The sequence below is a fragment of the Lissotriton helveticus genome, chromosome 6 (assembly GCF_964261635.1).
Source record: "Lissotriton helveticus chromosome 6, aLisHel1.1, whole genome shotgun sequence".
NCBI classification, from domain to species: Eukaryota; Metazoa; Chordata; class Amphibia; order Caudata; family Salamandridae; genus Lissotriton; species Lissotriton helveticus.
The window spans coordinates 469,709,369-469,729,055 of NC_136067.1; the positions used below are offsets into that span (position 1 = coordinate 469,709,369).

Genomic DNA, 19,687 nt, shown 5'->3' on the forward strand with positions numbered 1-19,687 from the left:
CTTGGGCTTTTAATTACCATTTATTGCACCGCCTACTCCTGACGCGTCATGTGACCAAGCTCCGTCCGCGGAGCGAAACGCGTCAGGGAGGGCACTTGCTCTGACACTTTTTTGCAAAATAAATATGCACTGCTGGCACTTTGATTAGTGTGATGGCTTGTCTGGCGATTTAACATCCGATATCTGTTCTCTGGAGAGGAGGTCTGCGCCTGCTTAAACCGCTGCCAGAAGCGGTTGGGATTCTTCTTTCATTTCATTACCGGAATTGGTTTGCTTCCGGTTTCGTGGACCCGCCCATGTTTTGAGGCACGGTGTTTGTTGCAACCCAAAACGCCTCGGCGTTCTACAGTTGAACTGAACAAGTACTGTTTACCGTGCCCCCCGCAGCTCATGGATTGAGTTATTTCATCTGTTCGTGCAAGTGGTGACCGGACCCGAAGAGGTGCTTCGGAGCTGGAGAGGTGGGCGGACTTCTAACGGCATTACGAGGCGGAATCCGGTAAGGCACTGAGCGTGCGAACCATCTTTACATCGTTGAGCTTAGCGGGTTTGGGCTGAACTCCAACCAATACTTTGAACTGATTTCAGCCAAAACAGCAGTCTAGCGGCGTATTCAAAGCCGCTTACTTTGTATGCAAATATGTTTTCCAGCGACGCGCTTAGGAGTAGGGAAACGGCGGCGGAGGCTCTCTACGAAAACCTGCCTACTGTAACGTCTGTAACCACTTAGGAAAGTCGCACCACGAACATCAATAACAGCACTAGGGAACTACTAAAGACTTTGGAGAAACTGCTTCGCAGTGAGTTATCGAAGTGGTGGGAGAAGAAATCATTAGAAAAATATCTGGAAGCTAACCGTGTTCCACGTGGTTTAAGAGTAATGATTGTTCCCACATACGAAAACCCGGATCCTAAAATGCTTCAGGCATGGGCAGAGAATAGTTTGCAGTCATCTAAAAATATGCTATTGATTTTGGTCGAATTTGCCCACTCAGATAGAGAAGCATTGCTAACTGAAATCGACAAGGTTAATGCTCTTTTGGAAGCCACTGGTGAAACTGAACTAATAGCTAAGAACCGCAAAGAAATTGACCAAAGACTCGTAAAGTTGGAGCAAACTATTCAAGAGCGTAAAATTCACAAATTTGCAAGGGACAAACAGGATTATGCGACTGGGCGTATTTTTACCTTTTCACGTAAATACTCATATAAACGCAAAGCCATGTCCGTCCAACAGAAAACGGGTGTGACTACTGATCAAACGGCACCTTCAAGCTCTACTGTGACCAATGAAGATAGCATCATTCAGTGGCTCAGAGGAAAGTTTGCCACCTTCGGATGCAAGTTCTGTCGATCTTACAAAGTTTTCAGTGGTTGATGAATTAAATTTTGTCAGCGAGGACCGGAGGTACTCTCTGCGCTCACGGAACAATCCTCCACAAGCAGGCAAAGCGGCAGTCAAAAACGCCGCCGTAGAAAACGGATTGCCAAAAAGAGGTGGAGGGCGAGGCAGAGCTCGCAAGAATTGGAACAAGTAACAAGTGCACAAGATAACACAGTAATTAACTTGACAGATATGACACTTTCTAGGGCGGAGGAACAACTCCTCTCTTTGGGACTTTCATATTGTCCACCTAATGACTTCTCTTATGTTCAAGCACGTATCGATGTATTTAAATTTATTAGGAAAATAAAATTACAAAAATATTTTTTGTTACACCCGGAAAATCCGAATACACGTGCTAATGCTGCAGTGACAACATCAGACGAGAAGTCTTTACAGGTTAAGCATCTACAAGGATTACCAACTTTGATTTCTTTAGCTAACGAAGAAAGTTCACAAACTAACCTTACAGTCAGTCAAGTTATTACTGTGAATCAACCACCAACTACTGCTTTTTGGGGCAAATCCACATTTCTGCCTTTGATGCCCAAAGACGCTCTGGATGTGTTCAGTGACAGGATTATTACAGAACTTAAGATACTTAATAAATCGGTGCTTGGAAAAAAGAAAAAACAATGTGATTTCAACAATGTGCAATATACTAAACTTGTTAAAAAGATTCAGGGTAATAATCAGGTGGTAGTGAAAAGTGCGGACAAGGGGGGAAACACAGTATTATGGGCCAAAACTGATTATATATTAGAGGCAGCCCGCCAACTAGGCGACCCCCTTTGTTATACTAAAAGTACCAAGTTTGTGATGTTGAATAGCCACGAGAAAACTAGAAAAGACATCAATCTCTGGTATAGACGTGGCTTACTGACCAAGGATGAAACAAAATTCCTTAATGTATCACATCCCATCACGCCACTTTTCTATCTTTTACCCAAGATCCATAAATGCATCGTTCCTGTCCCAGGTTGTCCTATTATTTCTGCCCATGGTAGTATGAATGAAAATATTTCAAAATATGTGGATTTTTTTCTTCAGCCCCATATGATTTCTCTCCCTTCTTTTCTTAAAGATACCACGGATTTTTTGGTTAAGATTAGTCAAATCACTTGGTGTCCTGATTTTTGTTTCCTGGTGATGGATATTAAGGCACTTTACACCAGCATCAACCATCTACAGGGTCTGGAAGCTGTTCAATACTTCTTGGATTCACGAGAGGCTGCCATGAGAGATCACAACCTTATGTTACTTGACATGATATGCATATGCCTTTTTAACAACTACTTCCAATTTGACAAGGATTTTTACCATCAGGAACGCGGGGTGGCCATGGGTTCATGCTTCTCCCCCAGCTATTCATGCCTTCATGTTGGTTGGTGGGAGAGGCATGTTCCTTGTGTTACCCACGCACATTGGCTTCCTCACCTTGTTTATTATTGGCGGTTTTTCGACGATATTTTTATCGTCTGGAAGGGTTCTCAAGAACAAGCAGCTTTGTTTGTTAGTGAGATCAATACAAACAACAGGAACCTAAGATTTACTGCCAACATTACATCAAACTCTGCAGAATGTTTGGATGTCCAGGTTTATATTGATCATTCAGACAAAACTTCACAGGAAAAGCACTGCGGGCAATTCCATCTTGCATGCCCGCAGTGCCCATCCTCCACATGCCATAAATAGCATACCTTTTGGAGAATTTATTCGTATCAAACGCATTTGTAGTAGCCCAGACACCACTAACCAGTGTTTATCGGAATCTAGGGAAAGATTCCTCAGACGTGGTTACAATAGAGTCATTTTAGATCAGGCTCTTGCCAAAGCACTAGCTCGTCCTCGTGAGGAACTCTTGACCTCAAAAAGCAAAATTATCCCTGATTCCGCCATCTTGGGCTCAACTCGCTTTATCACTACCTACTGCTCCCAAACCTCTAAGTTAAGTAAGATCATCAGATCAGAGTGGCCTATAGTATTAACAGATGTGATTCTTGGTCCATTTTTGCCTAGATTACCGGCCATCACCTTTAGGAGGGCTCCTTCTATGAAAGACTCTTTAGATAGATCCCAACCTGAGCTTCCATCTAAAACTACCTGGCTTAATAAACCGGGTTTCTATAGGTGTACTTCATGCCGTGCTTGCACCTTTGCTGTCAACCGCACGCATTACATATCTGCCTTCAATGAAAGAGCTATTCCAATAAAAGAACATCTTACATGTCGCAGTGACTATGTAGTTTACCAACTCACCTGCACATGCTCACTCTCCTACATTGGAAGCACTAAGTTGCAAGCCAAGCAACGGATATTGCAACATATTCGAGCCATAGTAAACTCTGACATGAATTATCCAGTGGCTCGCCACTTTAAAGCAGTTCATGATAGAAAATTGAAAGATTTGAAATATACTTTATTGTGTTCTGTAGCTAATCTGGGCAGGGGTGGTGACCGTGAGAAATTGTTGCGCCAGAAAGAAGCATACTTTATTCTTTTGCTCGACACCAGATCGCCAAATGGGTTAAATGCTTTTGATGAATTACATCATTTTCTGTAGAATGTGTTCCTTTTCATAACCATGGTTAGTGATTTATCTTCCCCTATGCTGTATATTTTTTCTATATGTCTGATTATGACATGTTTATATATGCTTGATGAGCACTTGCTGTTGTTCTGTGGTATATATACTTCTTTTGCAGGTTCTCAGATGAGTTCTCTATCGCCTAAATATATTCCATGTATCTAACATCTGAATATGAGGTTTCTTTTAAAGCATTTGCACTTTAGCATTCAAGCACTTTGAGACATTTGTTTATATACATTTTTTTTGTTTAGGCCTATGTATTTGGTTTTTTAACCACATTTTGCACTTGCAATAGATACAATTTTTCCATGTTATACTCTTGTTTATGAAATTACGGGAGAGTATACAGGGAATACATTTGTTGTGGTTTCATTCCATAAATCATTGGTTGATGATGTCACAGCAAACTATTTTACTGTAATGGATTTGATTTACATTGGTTTGTTGGCATTTCGTATTCTAGCACTATGCTTTTACTGTGTCTCTATGTTCAAACATTTCAAGTACTTGAACATGTATTGTTAACATGATGTTTAAACTACTGCTTGTTTGCTTTGTTGTGACCCTTGCGTCCTGTTTCTTTAGGCGCTTGGGCTTTTAATTACCATTTATTGCACCGCCTACTCCTGACGCGTCATGTGACCAAGTTCCGTCCGCGGAGCGAAACGCGTCAGGGAGGGCACTTGCTCTGACACATTTTTGCAAAATAAATATGCACTGCTGGCACTTTGATTAGTGTGATGGCTTGTCTGGCGATTTAACATCCGATATCTGTTCTCTGGAGAGGAGGTCTGCGCCTGCTTAAACCGCTGCCAGAAGCGGTTGGGATTCTTCGTTTCATATATATATATATATATATATATAAATATATAGATAGATAGATAGATAGATAGAGAGATAGATAGATAGATAGATAGATAGATATATAGATAGTTATATATATATAGAGAGAGAGAACAAGAACAAGAACAAGAAAAGATTCAAAGAAGTAAACAGAAAGTCACAGAGAGAAGGAAGACTAACATTGAAAGAAATAGAGGAAGGAAACAATTACACTTAGAAGCAGCAAGAATGGAGAAAAAGAAAGTCAGACAAAAGTGAGTGAAAGCTTATGCGTGAGAGGCAGTGGAAGGCTGTAGGAAAGTCAACCTATTTGCCCTGATCACACCCATTTCCATTTTCCAGATACTGGTCGTTATTGGCTCTGGAAGTGCCCTGGGCTCTGCTAACCAGGCCCTGGGCAAGTGTTCTGTCCTAAAAAGGTTTATGGTAATTGGTCTAATTAGAATCGATTCAGACAACCTACCTGTAAGTACCTAGTATATGATAGGGCATGGAGGTTTAGAGACCTCTGTGGACTTAATATACTTAAGTGTGCACTGCTATGGTGTCATTTTAAAGCCAGTCCTGCCTTTCAGGCTGGGTTTAAAATAAAACGGTGTCCTAATACTACTTTGGAATTAAAATTACTCTCAAAGTCTAAAACTACCATTTTATTACATATAAATCACCACTAAGGTCTGCCCTGGGAGACCCAAGGGTAGGTTGCCTTGCTATAAAAAGTAGGGACACTATAAAAGATAGCTTATGTGCCATGGTGAGGGAGAAACAGCCAAAGTCATTTTTCCCAAAGTAGTGCTGCTAGCTCCATAGGTTAACATGAGAAGGCTTTATTAAAGCCTAAATGTTGACAGAAGTGAGCTTGTAACATAATTCAATTATCAGAATGATAGTTTCAAGAATCCCAACCACTTACCAGGGAGAATTTATTATAATCATTCCAGGAAATATGCTTTAGAACTTACTTTCCGGAAGTTACCTAAAGCAACCCTGTAGCTGCTTCTTCTGATTAGTCGGCCTTTGACACCCTAAGCCAAGCTGCTCCCTGATTAGGTGCAAAGAGGCCTGGGCTGAAACAATGCAGTCATCTAGTGGAAGGAGATCTGCTGCCTGCAGATGACAGGACAGGAAACGGGCTGGGGAGAAGAAGCCCAGATAGCATAGAAACTAGGCCCACCACCACTACCCTGATCCCAAGCCAGATGGTATCCCCTCTAATTAATTTAGGAGAGGGGCTGGATGGGGAGTATACGCAAAAGTTATCCACAACGGTGGGTTGGGTTAGCCTGACCTGAGAAAGCTTCTCCATTTTGATTTTTGAGGAAATGTGCATTATAGGAGAGAAATATGCCACACTTCCCAGGAAGTTGCCATGGCAGAGGATGGCAATGTGAACCCCATTGCCAGCCCATGATGGGCAGTAAACAAGGGAGAGCTGCAGGAGCAACTCAAAGATTTCTGGGAAAGAAGGACTGTGCTGCTGGACCCTTGGACTGCACAAGAGAAGATTGCACACAGAAGGACTGCACCTGCTGCACTCTCAAGGTGTTACTGCAAAAGGAAATTGTCAGTCTCAAAAGATAAAGGAGTGGACTCTGTTAGAAATGGGGGTCTAAAGTTGGCAGTGGCTTGCACCATGTCCAAGTAGGGACCCTTCCTTCTAGTCAGGGGAAAGTGATTACACACCCAAGATAACTGCTGCACACCCTCTTGGCAGCTTGGCACAAGCAGTCAGGCTAATCTCAGAGGCATAGCATGAAGCATTTGTACAAAGTACACAGTAACACAGTGAAAACTCTACAAATGGACACCACAGCAGTTTAGAAAAATAACCATTCTTTATTTAAACCTAGCAAGACCAAAACAACAAAACTCCAAAATACACAACTCCAAATATCACTTTTAAAATGTTTAGGCAATTCTGCCCATAGAACTCTAAGGATGTGTTAATTTCACACAAAGTACATTTGGGGGGTAAAATCCACAAGGAAGAAAAGCTGCAGAGGAGGGAAGCGTCCGAAAACACAGGGATGCATCTTTCTTGAGTCCCTAGGGAAGCGATGCATCAGTTCTGCTGCATACAGTAAAAGGTTTTGTCGGTTCCGGACTGTAATGAGAAGCGATACATCGAAATCCAAACTCGATTCTGGTCTGTGGGTGGCGCAGTGGGAAACTTTCCGCACAGGTGCAATACATGGAAATCTGGACGAGCTGGACGTTGAGGTGGAGTTAGCAAACAGGCGCTCTGCTGATTCTTTCAGCCGCGTACTGGTGATGCGTCAATTCTTACAGCCACACAGCAGGGCCTGTGCCAGAGTCAGTGTGGTGGTCTCAGACGTCAGAGACATGGTGCGCTGGACTCAGGCTGTGGCGGTTCTTTGGGCCACAAACAGGTGCTGCATCAATTTATTAAGCTACTCAGCAGCGGTGTATGGATACCCCTCCTGCACAGCAGTGCTGCGTCAGAAAAACAGGTGCTGGAAGGGAGATGCATCGATTTTGTAGTCCTTTGCAGCAGGAACAACCTCCAAGGGCCCAGAACTGGAATTGGCACAACTTGGCAGGTCAGAAGTTCAGGGATGCTGCAGCTGAAGTATTTCATGGCACTGAGACTTCCACCAGGAGGTGAGCACACACAAGCCATTAGAGAACTTTGGAAAAAAAAGATTCAAAAGCAAAGTCCAGTTCTTTTACTACCCACAGACAGAAGGAGCAACTGCAGGCCAACCCGGCAAAGCAACACACAGCAAAGGGGCAATACTCCTCCTGACAGCTCTTCAGCTCTTCTTCTTGTCAGCATCCTCAATCCAGAAACGTTCTCAAAATGTGGGTTACAGGTCCAATACTTATACACCTTTTGGTTTTTGAAGTAGGCGTACTTCAAAGGAAAGTCTTTGTTGTCCACAAGATCCTGCCTTATCCTGCCTTGCCCTGCCTTGGCTCCAGATACACTGCAGGTGGGGTGGAGACAGCATTGTGAGAGGCCAGGCACATCCCTATTTTGGTGTCAGTGACACTCCTCCCACCAAGCTGGCTCAGAAAGGCCCATCATCCTGGTGATGGGCCATTAGGATATGTAGGGCACACTTCAGCTCGCATTATGTGACTGCCTAGAGTGAATGCACAAACAACCCAGTTCTCAGTCCAAACTAGACATTGAGTCCACAGCCAGGCAGAGGCACAGGATGTCAAAGCAAGAACATGCCCACTTTCTAAAAGTAGCATTTTCAAACTCACAATTAAAAAAACACCTTTCTTAAAAGATGCGTTTCTAAATCCTGAGCTTAGAGAGCCCAAACTCCAAATCTCTAGCTCTTCCAAATAGAAAATTGCACTTGTAAAACGTAACAAGACATCTCTAACGATAACCTATGGGAGAGCTAGTCCTTGCAATAGTGAAAAACACAATTTGCAGTATTTGACCATCAGGACAAGTAAGACACACCATACATGTCCTACCTTTCCCATATACTGCACCCTGTCCATAGGGGTACCCTGGGCCTAACGTAGGGGTGCCTTTCATGTAGTAAAAGGGAAGGTTTGGCCCTGACAAGTGGGTGCACCTGCCAGATTGATATGGCAGTTTAAAACTGCACTCACCAGCACAGCAATGGCAAGCCTGAGACAGGTTTGCAGGGCTATACATGTGGGAGGCGCAACCAGTGCTGCAGGCCCACTAGTTGCAATTGAATTACAGGCCTTAGCACACAGTATATTTTACTAGGGACTTAACAGTAAATCAAATATGCCATTAATGGATAGCCAATAATAATCACAATTTATTCATGGAGCACTTGCACTTTAGCACTGATCAGCAGTGGTAAAGTGCCCAGAGTACACAAACCAGAAAATCAGAAATACAGGAGGTAGAGGCAAAAAGACAGGGGAAACAATGTCAAGAATGCCAGGTCTAACAGACTAACTTATCAGCAATAGGTATAAAAGAGCTGGAAGAAGCAACCTGCAACATCCACAACAAGGACAACTCCAGCTGACGAGCTTCACCTGGATTTTACTTGGATTGACCAAGTGCATTGTTGTAGTTGGAGTCCCAAATTCCCAGAGGCAAACCAGAGTTCTGAACCCCTGGTTCTGTGTACCCTTCCTGGCCCTCAAGGAACATTTCAGAAGAAGAACTGAAAGTTTGGGAACTTTTTGCCAACTTTTGTAAAAAAGCTTCATGAGAAGACCAGCCTCAATGATGACTGCGACTTGGTTTGACCGTGCAGATTTGCCCTGCTGAAAGTTCCAAAGCTCCTTGCTGCGGACACCGAAGACAAAGACTTCCAGGACTCACTGAGGCACCGCACTGTAGCATGCTGGCATCATAGAATCAAAAGCTGGACCCGATTGCTCAATGTTGAGTGAAAAAGCTGCAAAAAAGTGACTAGGTCAGAAGTTAAAAACTTGACCGGCCCCAGCCACTCATCATATCCGACTTGTGCTCGGTCACAATTGGCCTGAAACTTTACTTTGTCCCGGTCCGGTGCTTTTCACTTTTAGGTGCTAGGAAGCATTTTTTTATTTTTCAAGTTAAAAATTCATATCTCTGGTTCCATACATAGGATCTTTGTTATTTTATTGTCATTTTAAAGATACAAATATTCTCAATTTTTATAAAGTGGTGCTGAATTTGTATTGGGTTGTGCCTTATTTACTGTTTTTGGTGATATTAAATGGTTTACACACCTTTCTCCAAAGTTAAGCCTGACTGTTAGTCTGACAAGCTACCCAGGGCTGAGCAAGGATTAATTTATTGAGACTTGACTGGAACTTATTTGTGATTGTGCTGTGATTACTAGCTGTAGGTACCTACTTGTGCCTACTAATAAACCACCTTCCAGCAAAGACGGATAAAGGTAGAGACCAACATAAAGAGTGTAAGAGACAGAGAGAATGAGGAAAGAGAATTGCAAGTGTATGACAGAAACAGAGTTCAAAAGTGTGAGGATATGTCAGTTACAGTATGTGTGCGAGTATCTGATGGTATTTCTGTGACTGACCAAGTGAGTGTATGTGAGGGAGTGTGTCAAGGCACAATTGCCTTAATAAGTGTGCAGCTGAATATGTGAGGGAGTGCATAAGTGAGCAAGAGAATATGTGAGTAATAACAGAGTTTGTGCTTTCTCTTTGTCATGTACTGAATGTCTACGCTTTCAAATGCATTACATATTTGCTGGAAATAGAGAAATGGCAGCTGTTAGATCTGGGGGTCTCTGGTTGGCAGAGGTAGGTACTAATGTCCAAATAGGGACACTTGCTTCTAGTCAGGGAAAGGGGGATACACTCTTTGGATAACCCCTGCTCACCCTCTTGGTAGCTTGGCATGAGCTGACAGGCTTATCAAAGGCAATGTGTAAAGTATTTGTACCAACACTCACAGTAACACAGTGAAAACACCACAAATGGACTCCACACCAGTTTAGAAAAATTAAGTATTTTTATCTAGACTACACAAGACCAAAATGACAAAAAACCAAAATACACTGTTCCAAAATAAGGGGCCGATTAGGATGGCGGACGGACTTGCGTCCGTCCGCCACCCCTGAGTTGGAGGGACCGTCCGCATGGGCAGCGGCGGTCCCTCCATAGCAATTAGGATGTGACTGCCACCCTGGCGGTCACATCCTGTATGTTTTACATTGCGGCGGATGCTGCTTGAAGCAGCATCCGCCGCAATGCAAAAAACGAAAGGTGTGCATTTGCATGCACAAAGCGGCAGGCACCGCGCGGTGCCTGCCGCTTCGTGCACGCAAGGGCAGGGGGGTACCATAGGTACTCCCCATGTGCACCCCCCACGCAACCTTCACCCAGGGGGCCCGCAACGGGCCCCCAAAGTGACTGTCCGTATGCTTTTCCACGGCGGAAAAGCCGCCGCGGAAAAGCATGACTCACCCTGCATCCTAATATGGCTGGCGGTGTCTGATAGACACCGCTAGCCATGTTATTGCTTTTCCGCCGTGGTCGCCTTCCGACCGCGGCGGAAAAGCGGCGGACGGATTGGGAGACCCACCAGCCATCCTGATTTGGCGGTGGGTCTTTCAGGCCTCCTCGGCGGATTTCCCGCATACTCCGGGCCGGCGGTGGCTTCCGCCGGCCCGGAGTATGCGGGAAATCCGCCATCCTAATGACCCCCCAAGTCTTTAAAAAGAATTCAAGGGTTTGCACCAAAATAATCTACAGTTGCATCACTTTTAGCCCAAAGTACCTGTAGATGCGACAAAAGTTCCAAGCGGCAGCTGCAGTGACAGAAAACAAGCGATGCATCACTCCTGAGACCCTGGGGTGGCGATGCGACAACCCCGCAACCATGCAGCGGGCGGGTTGCTTTGAATCAAGTCTGTATGGGGGGCGATGGGATACCTTGTAAGGATTCCGGTTTGCAGGTTCTCCGGTAGGAAGCGTCTCGTACGGGTACGATGCGACGATCTCCGGGACGGTGACGATCTTCGGTTCAGCGGCGAAGCGTGGCGCAGAGTTGATTCTCTCTTGTAGCAGCCCCTCGATGCGTTGGTGCTGGAAGATGTTCGCTGCAACGGGATACATTCCGCAGGCAAGCGGTGTGTCGGTTCTCACAGCGACGACAGGTTCTGCGCCGATACTCGCAGTGTCAGGAATCTTCCCACATTATTGACAATGCGTTCCACGAGCGATGTGTGCAAAATTATAGATCTTCTTCTCTTCTTCTTTACCAGCTCCCGAAACAGCAGGAAACAACCTCCAGAGGTCCCACAAATGGATCAAGCACTCAAGGCAGGTCAGAACTCACACAGCAGAGTTCAGGGGGGACGATGGGGGTGAAGTCTTTTTGTTCCTGGGACTTCTTAACAGGAGGCCAGCTCTTCTCAGACCCTTGGAGATCTCTTCAAGCAGGGGACGCAGCAACAGCAAAGTCCTTCCCCTCTCCTTGGCAGAATAGCAACTGCAGGTCAGCCTAAAAACACACAGCAGGGCAGTCCTTCCTTTTCAGTCTTCCAGCTTTTCTCCTTGGCAGAGGTTCCTTCTTGATTCCAGGATGATCTAAAGTTCAGGGGTTTGGGTCCTGTAGTTATACCCCAAAAGGTATTTGATCCCTTTGTGCAGGAGGGCTCTGAGCCCCTTCCAAACCAGTTCTGGGTGCTTCCTGCCAGTGGACACCATCTTCCTTTGAGAGAGAGGGGCAGGGTCGCCAGCCGCACAGCGGGAGTCGGAGCCAACATTGTGGAAGGAGGGCACAGCCTTATTCAGACCCAAGTGCTATCCCCTCCCACCACTCAAGATGCAGATGGAGTTTTTCAGCCTAGTGCTGACTCACCCAGCCTCCTGGAGCCACCCCAGCCCCTGTCACTTACAAACCAGACGGTCAATTCACAAACAGGCAGAGGCACACAGAAAGGTTAGAAAAGAAAACAGCCACTTTCTAAAAGTGCTGTTTCCAAACACAGGATTTAAAAACCATCCTTCCTAAAAGATAGGTTATTAAATGCTGAGTTCAGGGATACCAGACTTTAATTTCTATCTTGCTCCCAAAGGAAGATATGCAGGTAAACATTATATACAGCATTCCCTATTCTATCCTATGGGCAAGATAGCCTTCCAGTGGTGAAAAACGAAATTGGCAGTATTTCACCATCAGAGCATGTCACCCACACTAGTACATGCTCTACCTTTCACATACCCTGCACCCTGCCTAAGGGGGTACCTTGGGCCTTCCAGAGGGGTATCCAATGTGCACAGAAAGGGAAGGGTTGGGCCTGGCCCGTGGGGACACTGGCCAGGTCAGTATGGCAGTTAGCAACTGCACACAGGCATTGCAGAGGCAGGCCTGAGACAACATTTTAGGGCTACTCATGTGGGTGGCACAATCAGTGGTGCAGGCCCACTACTAGCATTTGAATCACAAGCCCTGGCACACTCAGTGCACTTTACTGGTGACCTACTCATGAAACAAATATGCCAATCATGGTTAACCAATCATAATAGCAATGTACCCACGGAGCACTTGCACTTTGACATTGATCAGCAGTGGCAAAGTGCCCAAAGCATCTAAACCAGCAAAAACGAAATCCAGCACAGCATCAAGATTACAGGAGGCAGAGGCAAAAAAGTCAGGGGACTTGTCCCAGGATTGCCTCCTGAGGAGTATTCCTTGTCTACTGCATGGGACAGGCAACCTGTTGTGAAGCCTGCCTCAAAGAATATAGGGCATGAAACTACATAGATCTGGAATTGAATCAGCCTGCTGCCCACTGATAGAATTTCCAAAGATGTTACCAAGTGTATACAGGAAATAAGTGCACAGCTTGTATGATCACGCTACAGCTATCCTGAAGTAAGCTGCCTTGTCAGGAAGAAGCAGAATATAAACCTGTGTTGTAAAAACCTGGACCACTTTTACCAGTTAGACATTCTGAAAATGCCAGAGTAACAGTGGAAGACATAGATTAAGTTTTATTATTATCTGTGGTATCTGCAATAAACATTTTGGGGCCAAGTGATCTCAGTCCTAATGCGAGCTGTGGAAGATCAAATAGAGCCAAAACAATCTAGTGCCTGAAGGAAAACACATGCTTCTTTGAAAAATGCTAACCTTGTCACTGGTAGTGTGGGATAAACAGCGGTGCTATCCTTAGAGAAAATGTGCGTCTGATACCTGCACAGCAAACCCCAAAACAGAGTAAAAGCTAAAAAAATATGTAAATTGTAATTTCTAATCCACCAAAAGATTAATGTATTTATTCACACAGCATCAAAATAAAGTAAATGTGAGGTAGGAGGTCAGAAGCAATTAAAACAATGCGAGTCTTCTAACCACAGGCAGTTTATGAAAGAAACATTTTCAATGTACAACTGAGCTGGCTGTGAGTCTTAAAACACGGCCACTAGAGACAGCAACATAATTGATTGGGCACTGAAGCAAAGCAAAAACGGCGCCCCTTAAAAGAGGGTTTAAGTCATGTGCAATAAATGTGCACGTTTACAAAGTGTTTCAGAAATTGAGGATAAAACCAAATGGCAAACTTTCAGAAGTTGTAGCAAAAGTTTTATTGCTCTATCCCTGGTGTTCTAGAAGTTCATAATACTTCACAAATTCTCCTAGGACATAAGGCCAGGTGTTCCAGTGAGAACAAATATTTCCCTGCTTTGAGTTGGTACAAAAACCAAACGTGCAGTTGCCAGAGGCATTGTTTTTTTTTCTTCTTGCAAATGTTGTTGTATCTTTTTTGAGATGTTCCACATCTTTCTTCTCAGAAACGAAGTGCTACAGGAGCAGGACTTCCCCTAAAGTGAACCTTGACTATCTTCTCTTTGCGGGTCAACAACAACCCAGCTTATATGCCCTTGAGAGTAGCTTTTTAAACTCAGATATTTAAAAGGGAGAAGGCATAGTATTCTTTATTCGTTCCAGTAGTGGAAGGGACATTTCAGTCTGCTTTTATGTTTTCTCCTCTGTTTCGAGAAAACTTCTTTTTTGAGTGGGAAGGGAAAAGTGTTTTATATTTTTAACGCACTCATCATTGGCTGAATTCTAGAAACACATCATAGCATAACTCCTATCCAGCAGGATAATGCAGTTCCTGACATTTACTCTAAAATGTATCTCAAAATGCCACATTACCCAGCCTAGAAGATGATCAAGTGAAGCCTAATCCCACTGTCTAAAGGCCATTTGTACAAAGGTAATAATTTGTGATTCATAATTAGCAAATTTTTGTGATTCAGAATTTGGTAATCACAAGCAATGATGTACAAATGTGTCTTTGCACATTTTGCAAATCCCATTGGGTCGCCAATAGACCTACAGGGATGGTAGCATGCTGGGATCAGCAAACCACCATGTCTGGGACTGCTTTTAAATAAAGCAATCTTTTTTTGTGAAATGCATACCGTTTTCCTTAAAGGAAAATGGGATACATGGAAAAAAAAGACTTTTTTTATTTACATTTTTTAAGATCAGGCAGTGGGCCACGGTACCACTGCCTGTGCTTATCAAAATGTTTTTACAAACATTCACAAATGAGAAGGTGTCCCATGGGGACTCCTGCCCATTTGCAAATAGGTCACCACATACTTGAAGTAATAGGTAAAATGCAAATGTTTTGTGACCGCATTTGGGTCACAATACTTTCACACATACCACTGTGGTATTAGGATGGGATGTCCTAAGCACTCCCATTCCTAATACTGAATCACAGATTCCATTTCCGATTCGGTAATAGGTTACCGATTTGCAAATAGGGACTTGTACATGTAAAAAAGCCTTTTTACATTCACAAATGGGGTGATTCTGTGAATTGGCCTGTTTGCGACCACAAAAAGCCTTCGTACATGTGGCCTTATTTCCCTTTCATCAAGATCCACCAAAAGCAACTGGTAGATCATAAGTTTCTATATCTTCCAAGGGGAGGCCGTAGAATTGGTCATTTTTGTCTCCTAGTTGTCAAAGCAAAATATAGGATGCCCCATTGAGTTGTCGTTTTATCAGTGTTCACATACTTGACAGTGGTTGCTACAGTATGAGGCACGGCCAAGACTCTAGTCTATTTTTAATACCTCTTTGATTATTGGTCAGAGATGGCTTTCATAAAGGAGGGTGTTGGGAGCCCAGGAAGCCTTCTGTTCTCAGCAAGACTCGTATCTCTACAGCCTCTCACATCTCCTGTGCAGAGATAAGTTGTGACAGAAACATGTAACTGATGCCCTTCAAGAAGCCCAGCCAGTGCAGGGATTATAACAAAAAGACTTAAACCGGTTTTCTTATAGAAAGGAAGATGAAACCTTATAACCGGTCATAGTTGTGGAAAATAAAATAAAAAGTGACACAGACAAAGCATTTTTATTGTAAGCAATATTTTTTGTAAAAAGTATGTTTTACTTTCTTAAAGAGGAAAATCTCAGCCATTCTTGAAAAGGAGCAGTAAAGCTATTAGTTTAAATTGAGCATCTGTATATCAAGGCCTTTCTCTGCCATTGTCTTGTGTAGGCTCTAAGGAGTATTACCAGAGACAGTGCAGTGGTATGCGAGCCTTTTAATGCTACACAATGATGGAAGTGCCGAAGATCGGTGCTTATGAAAGTGAAAATGATCTTCATTCATCACGAGATCAGGATCTGGGGAAAAGGTTTTAAGGCAGCAAGAAATTAATTGTAACGACAACATTGGAAGAGACATATAAGGCTTAAAAATATGTCAGATTGTGCTGTTAAATATGTCAGATTGTGCTGTTTGCCTGATCCCTTCTGTTTGGAGGGAGAGACTGGATGCTGCACATGGGGACTTTATGAAGAAATCCCAGATGAAATTCCCCTTTTGTTATTGGCCTATTTTTTAAAAACTCAGCCTTTCCTTCATTGCAGGCAAGGCCAATCAGAAACGTAGGCTTACAAGCTGTCACGTGGTTTAAAGTCTAGTGTTCGGGTAGAGATAACAGGCGAAGAAGATCTAAAAAACAACAGTGGATGGGCAGTCAACCAATTGCGTCCTTGTTCACAGGTATGTCGGGGTCTAGTGATTATCGATCAGGACTACATAATGCCAAATGGTTTAGCATAATCACAAAGGGCCATATGTATCATACAAATTTGCATTCGCAAAGGCCAAAATTGTTTCGGCCTTTGTGAATGCGAATTTGCTAAATGGGATGTATGAATGACAATCCGGTGCAAAATAAGGAATCGCAAAATTTGCGATTCCTTATTTTGTAATTGCATTTAAGGAATCACAAATTTTGCGATTCCTTAAATGCAATGTATGAAGCTAAAAAAAATTGCTAATTGTCCCTAAGGAATCGCAAATTACCACCAACTTCAAGTTGGTGGTAATTTGCGAATTTCTTGAAAAATGCCCATTTTTGCATTTTTCAAAGTGCCATGTGACGCACATATATGCCCTTAGGGCATGTATATGCACCACATGTGCAACCATGCTTATTTCAGGGGTGCAACAGGGTGTCCTTTGGATACCCCTGCACCCTTGAAATTATTCTCAATTTGCGATCAGCAAATTGCGAATCGCAAATTGAGAATAAATTCCCATTACTTCCTATGGGCCTCCTGGCCCATAGAAATGAATACGAATGTATTCCTTAATTGCAAATTCACAATTTGCGAATTTGCAATTAAGGAATATCAAGAAATTGCAAAAAAATTGCGATTTTCTTGATACATACCAAGTAGCGATTCTGAAATAGCGATTTCTTAAAAATCGCTATTACAGAATCGCTAATTGGTACCTTGATACATATGGCCCTAAGTGAACCTGGTTCGGTAGTGACCAGCTGTCTGTCAGTGTTGCCTGGAATGAGGAGCATGAAAAGCATGTGTGTTAAGCTGTAGGTGGTACTGATGCATTCATGAGAAGGATAATACATTTTGAGGTGGAAGAGGAGGCGTTGCTGAGCTACATCAACACCCCTGCAAAGAAGTTGTACAAGGGCGTCCTTGGTACAATGTTATGTGGCAGTAGAAGTGGACATTTATGAACATTGCTGAGGGGAGTTACTACAACGAGTGTCTATCCTCAGGATATGGATGCATATTTACTGCCTCAAGGGACTGTACAGTGGGAGCGAGACTGAGGGTGGGTGTCGACTTTGAGTACCATGGGGTATTTGGTGTTTTTCTTACCAATGTTTGTGGAGTGACGTGCAAGCAAAGCAGCATAGTCTTTCACATTTTACAATAAAAAACATTCCGAATTTAAACAAAATCTTTACACAATGTTATGTACTGTTTAGCGTACAATCAATTTGGATCAGCACCAATGCCTCCTACCCTCGTCTTTCATATGTAGAGGCCTATGAGGATGTCAACAATACCTTTGAATTCAATGGCGAATCCTGACATTCCAACAGAAGCGTCGCTGCGAAACGCCAAAAACAAGCTATTCGCGCTGCTCTCTATTCTTTCGGGTGCCTGAGAGCCTTGAAAGCTGCCAATTAGCGGACTGTTGGAATCTTCACCTTCATAAATGTGTAGGAAATCATAACTGGGCTCCATATTGAAACTGGAATAAAAGAGAATATTTAACTTAGTGGCTCTTTTTATTAAGTCAACAAACAGAAGCTACTGAATTATCCAACAAATGTTAATGTGCTATATTTGCTCCATAACATGTATTTAATGCGAATGCTAATAACAGACACACATTATACCTTCAGTGTTTCTATTACAGACTTTTTAGCTGTACATCAGTTAAAATGTGAAAACATAGGCTATCTAGCATCTTGTTTAGTATAGTAACTTAATTATCTAGCCCACTCTCTTCATCGCTAAATGATTACCTGCTAAACACGCGAATGTTATATACATGTTTTCATGGCATATTGACACTGTAGTACATATTGTTTATGATGATGACATTTAAAGTGCATTGTTGCCCATCAAATATATTGTCCTTGTTGCAAATACATACACAAAGTCTTTAATAAACGTGACAAGTAGTCATTAGCTAAATTGTCTCCACCAGTATTGTGTGTGCAGTGCCAAAAAGGCTGGGCAGATATTAAGTAATTCTGCAAACGAAAGTTGCATATACTTCCGCTCAGAGAAAACATTTACAGAAGAATATCCATCAGTATGGTGCTAAGTAATTCGATTTAATTTGTAATTGAAGCAATACTAGGACTTGAAAACGAATACAAACTCATAGATTTGTGGGATTTATCAACTACTTGTAGTTCATTTTAACTATGAAAAGTAATTGAGTCTTCAAGCAGAGAAGAAAAAAATGTGTATCTGTATATCCATACATCTCACGTTGTGGAAACGCAAAGTCTTATGCGGAAAAATATTCTCCCCTTGGATCAAAAAAATAAAAAAATGCTATTGCGCAATGCCTTATTGCACTCTCTGGTATATTAATTGCTAAGCAGACAGTCTGCTACAGGTTTCTTGGTAGATATTGAGATCAACTAGAAATTACTATCTACATAGCTTTTCATGCAGATTGTTTCACTGCATTTTTAAATAGCAAAAAGGTGAAACCTATGCACATTGTAGAGATAAGGCACAGAAATTAAAAAATGTGACTCAGGCATGTAGTAATTATTTTAGCAATACCCACAAGGTTGTGCGGAACAGACAATGGCTATGATGACAAATTTAAGTGCCATTTATCACACCTGATAAACAGCCGCGGTCGGTAATGGGAGTACCTGCCAGGCGGTGATGTGGGGAGGGGGAGGGGCAGGGTGGGAGATAGTAAACTATGGATTATGGAGGTTTACAGGTAAGTAAACATATAAATAAATACAACAAATTTTGTTGCGCTCACTGCATCGCATTTGGGGATGCAGTGCATGCAACAAAATTTGTTTAATTGATTTATATGTTTACTTACCTGTAAACCTGCGTAATCCATAGTTTAGTGAAAACACTCACATACATAAGAATACACTATATATTAGGGGATCCTTATAATTGGCATGGCCTACCCTATAAATCACTAGTGCATAATAGGGCAGGGGTATTAAAACTACCTTTAAGTCTCTAGTATATAATAGGGCATGACAGTGTAGAGGCCGGACGCCCTTTTTGCATTTACATGGATGCACTGGTGAGCACCTCAGGTCATTTAAAAATCAGCTTTTCTCCTCAGCAAAGGTTTCTCCTTGGTTCCAAAGTAGTCTAAAGTTCAGGGGTTTCAGTCTCCTATTCATAAGCCAAAAGTCTTTGTTCTCTATGTGTGAGGGGTCCTGGGCCCAGTCCAAACCAGTTCTGGGTGCACTCTGCCAGTGCACAACTTCTTCCTTTGCAAGTGTGGGCCAGGGCAATCAGACACACTGCAGGAGGTGGAGCCAGCATTATGGAAGCCAGGCACAGCCCTATTCAGGCCCAGGTGCTACTCCTCCCACCACTCCAAAAGCAGATAGGTCTATTCAGCATTGCGCTGA

General features: G+C 43.0%; 1 protein-coding gene across 1 annotated transcript in view; it reads right to left on the reverse strand.

Moving 5' to 3' along the window:
• Positions 1-19,687, reverse strand: part of CSMD1 (CUB and Sushi multiple domains 1) — a 4,503,734-nt gene that overhangs the window by 1,578,001 nt on the left and 2,906,046 nt on the right. The window contains exon 29 of the mRNA XM_078647516.1: positions 17,612-17,799. Coding sequence (XP_078503642.1) covers positions 17,612-17,799 — 188 coding nt within the window. The remainder of the gene's footprint in view (positions 1-17,611; positions 17,800-19,687) is intronic.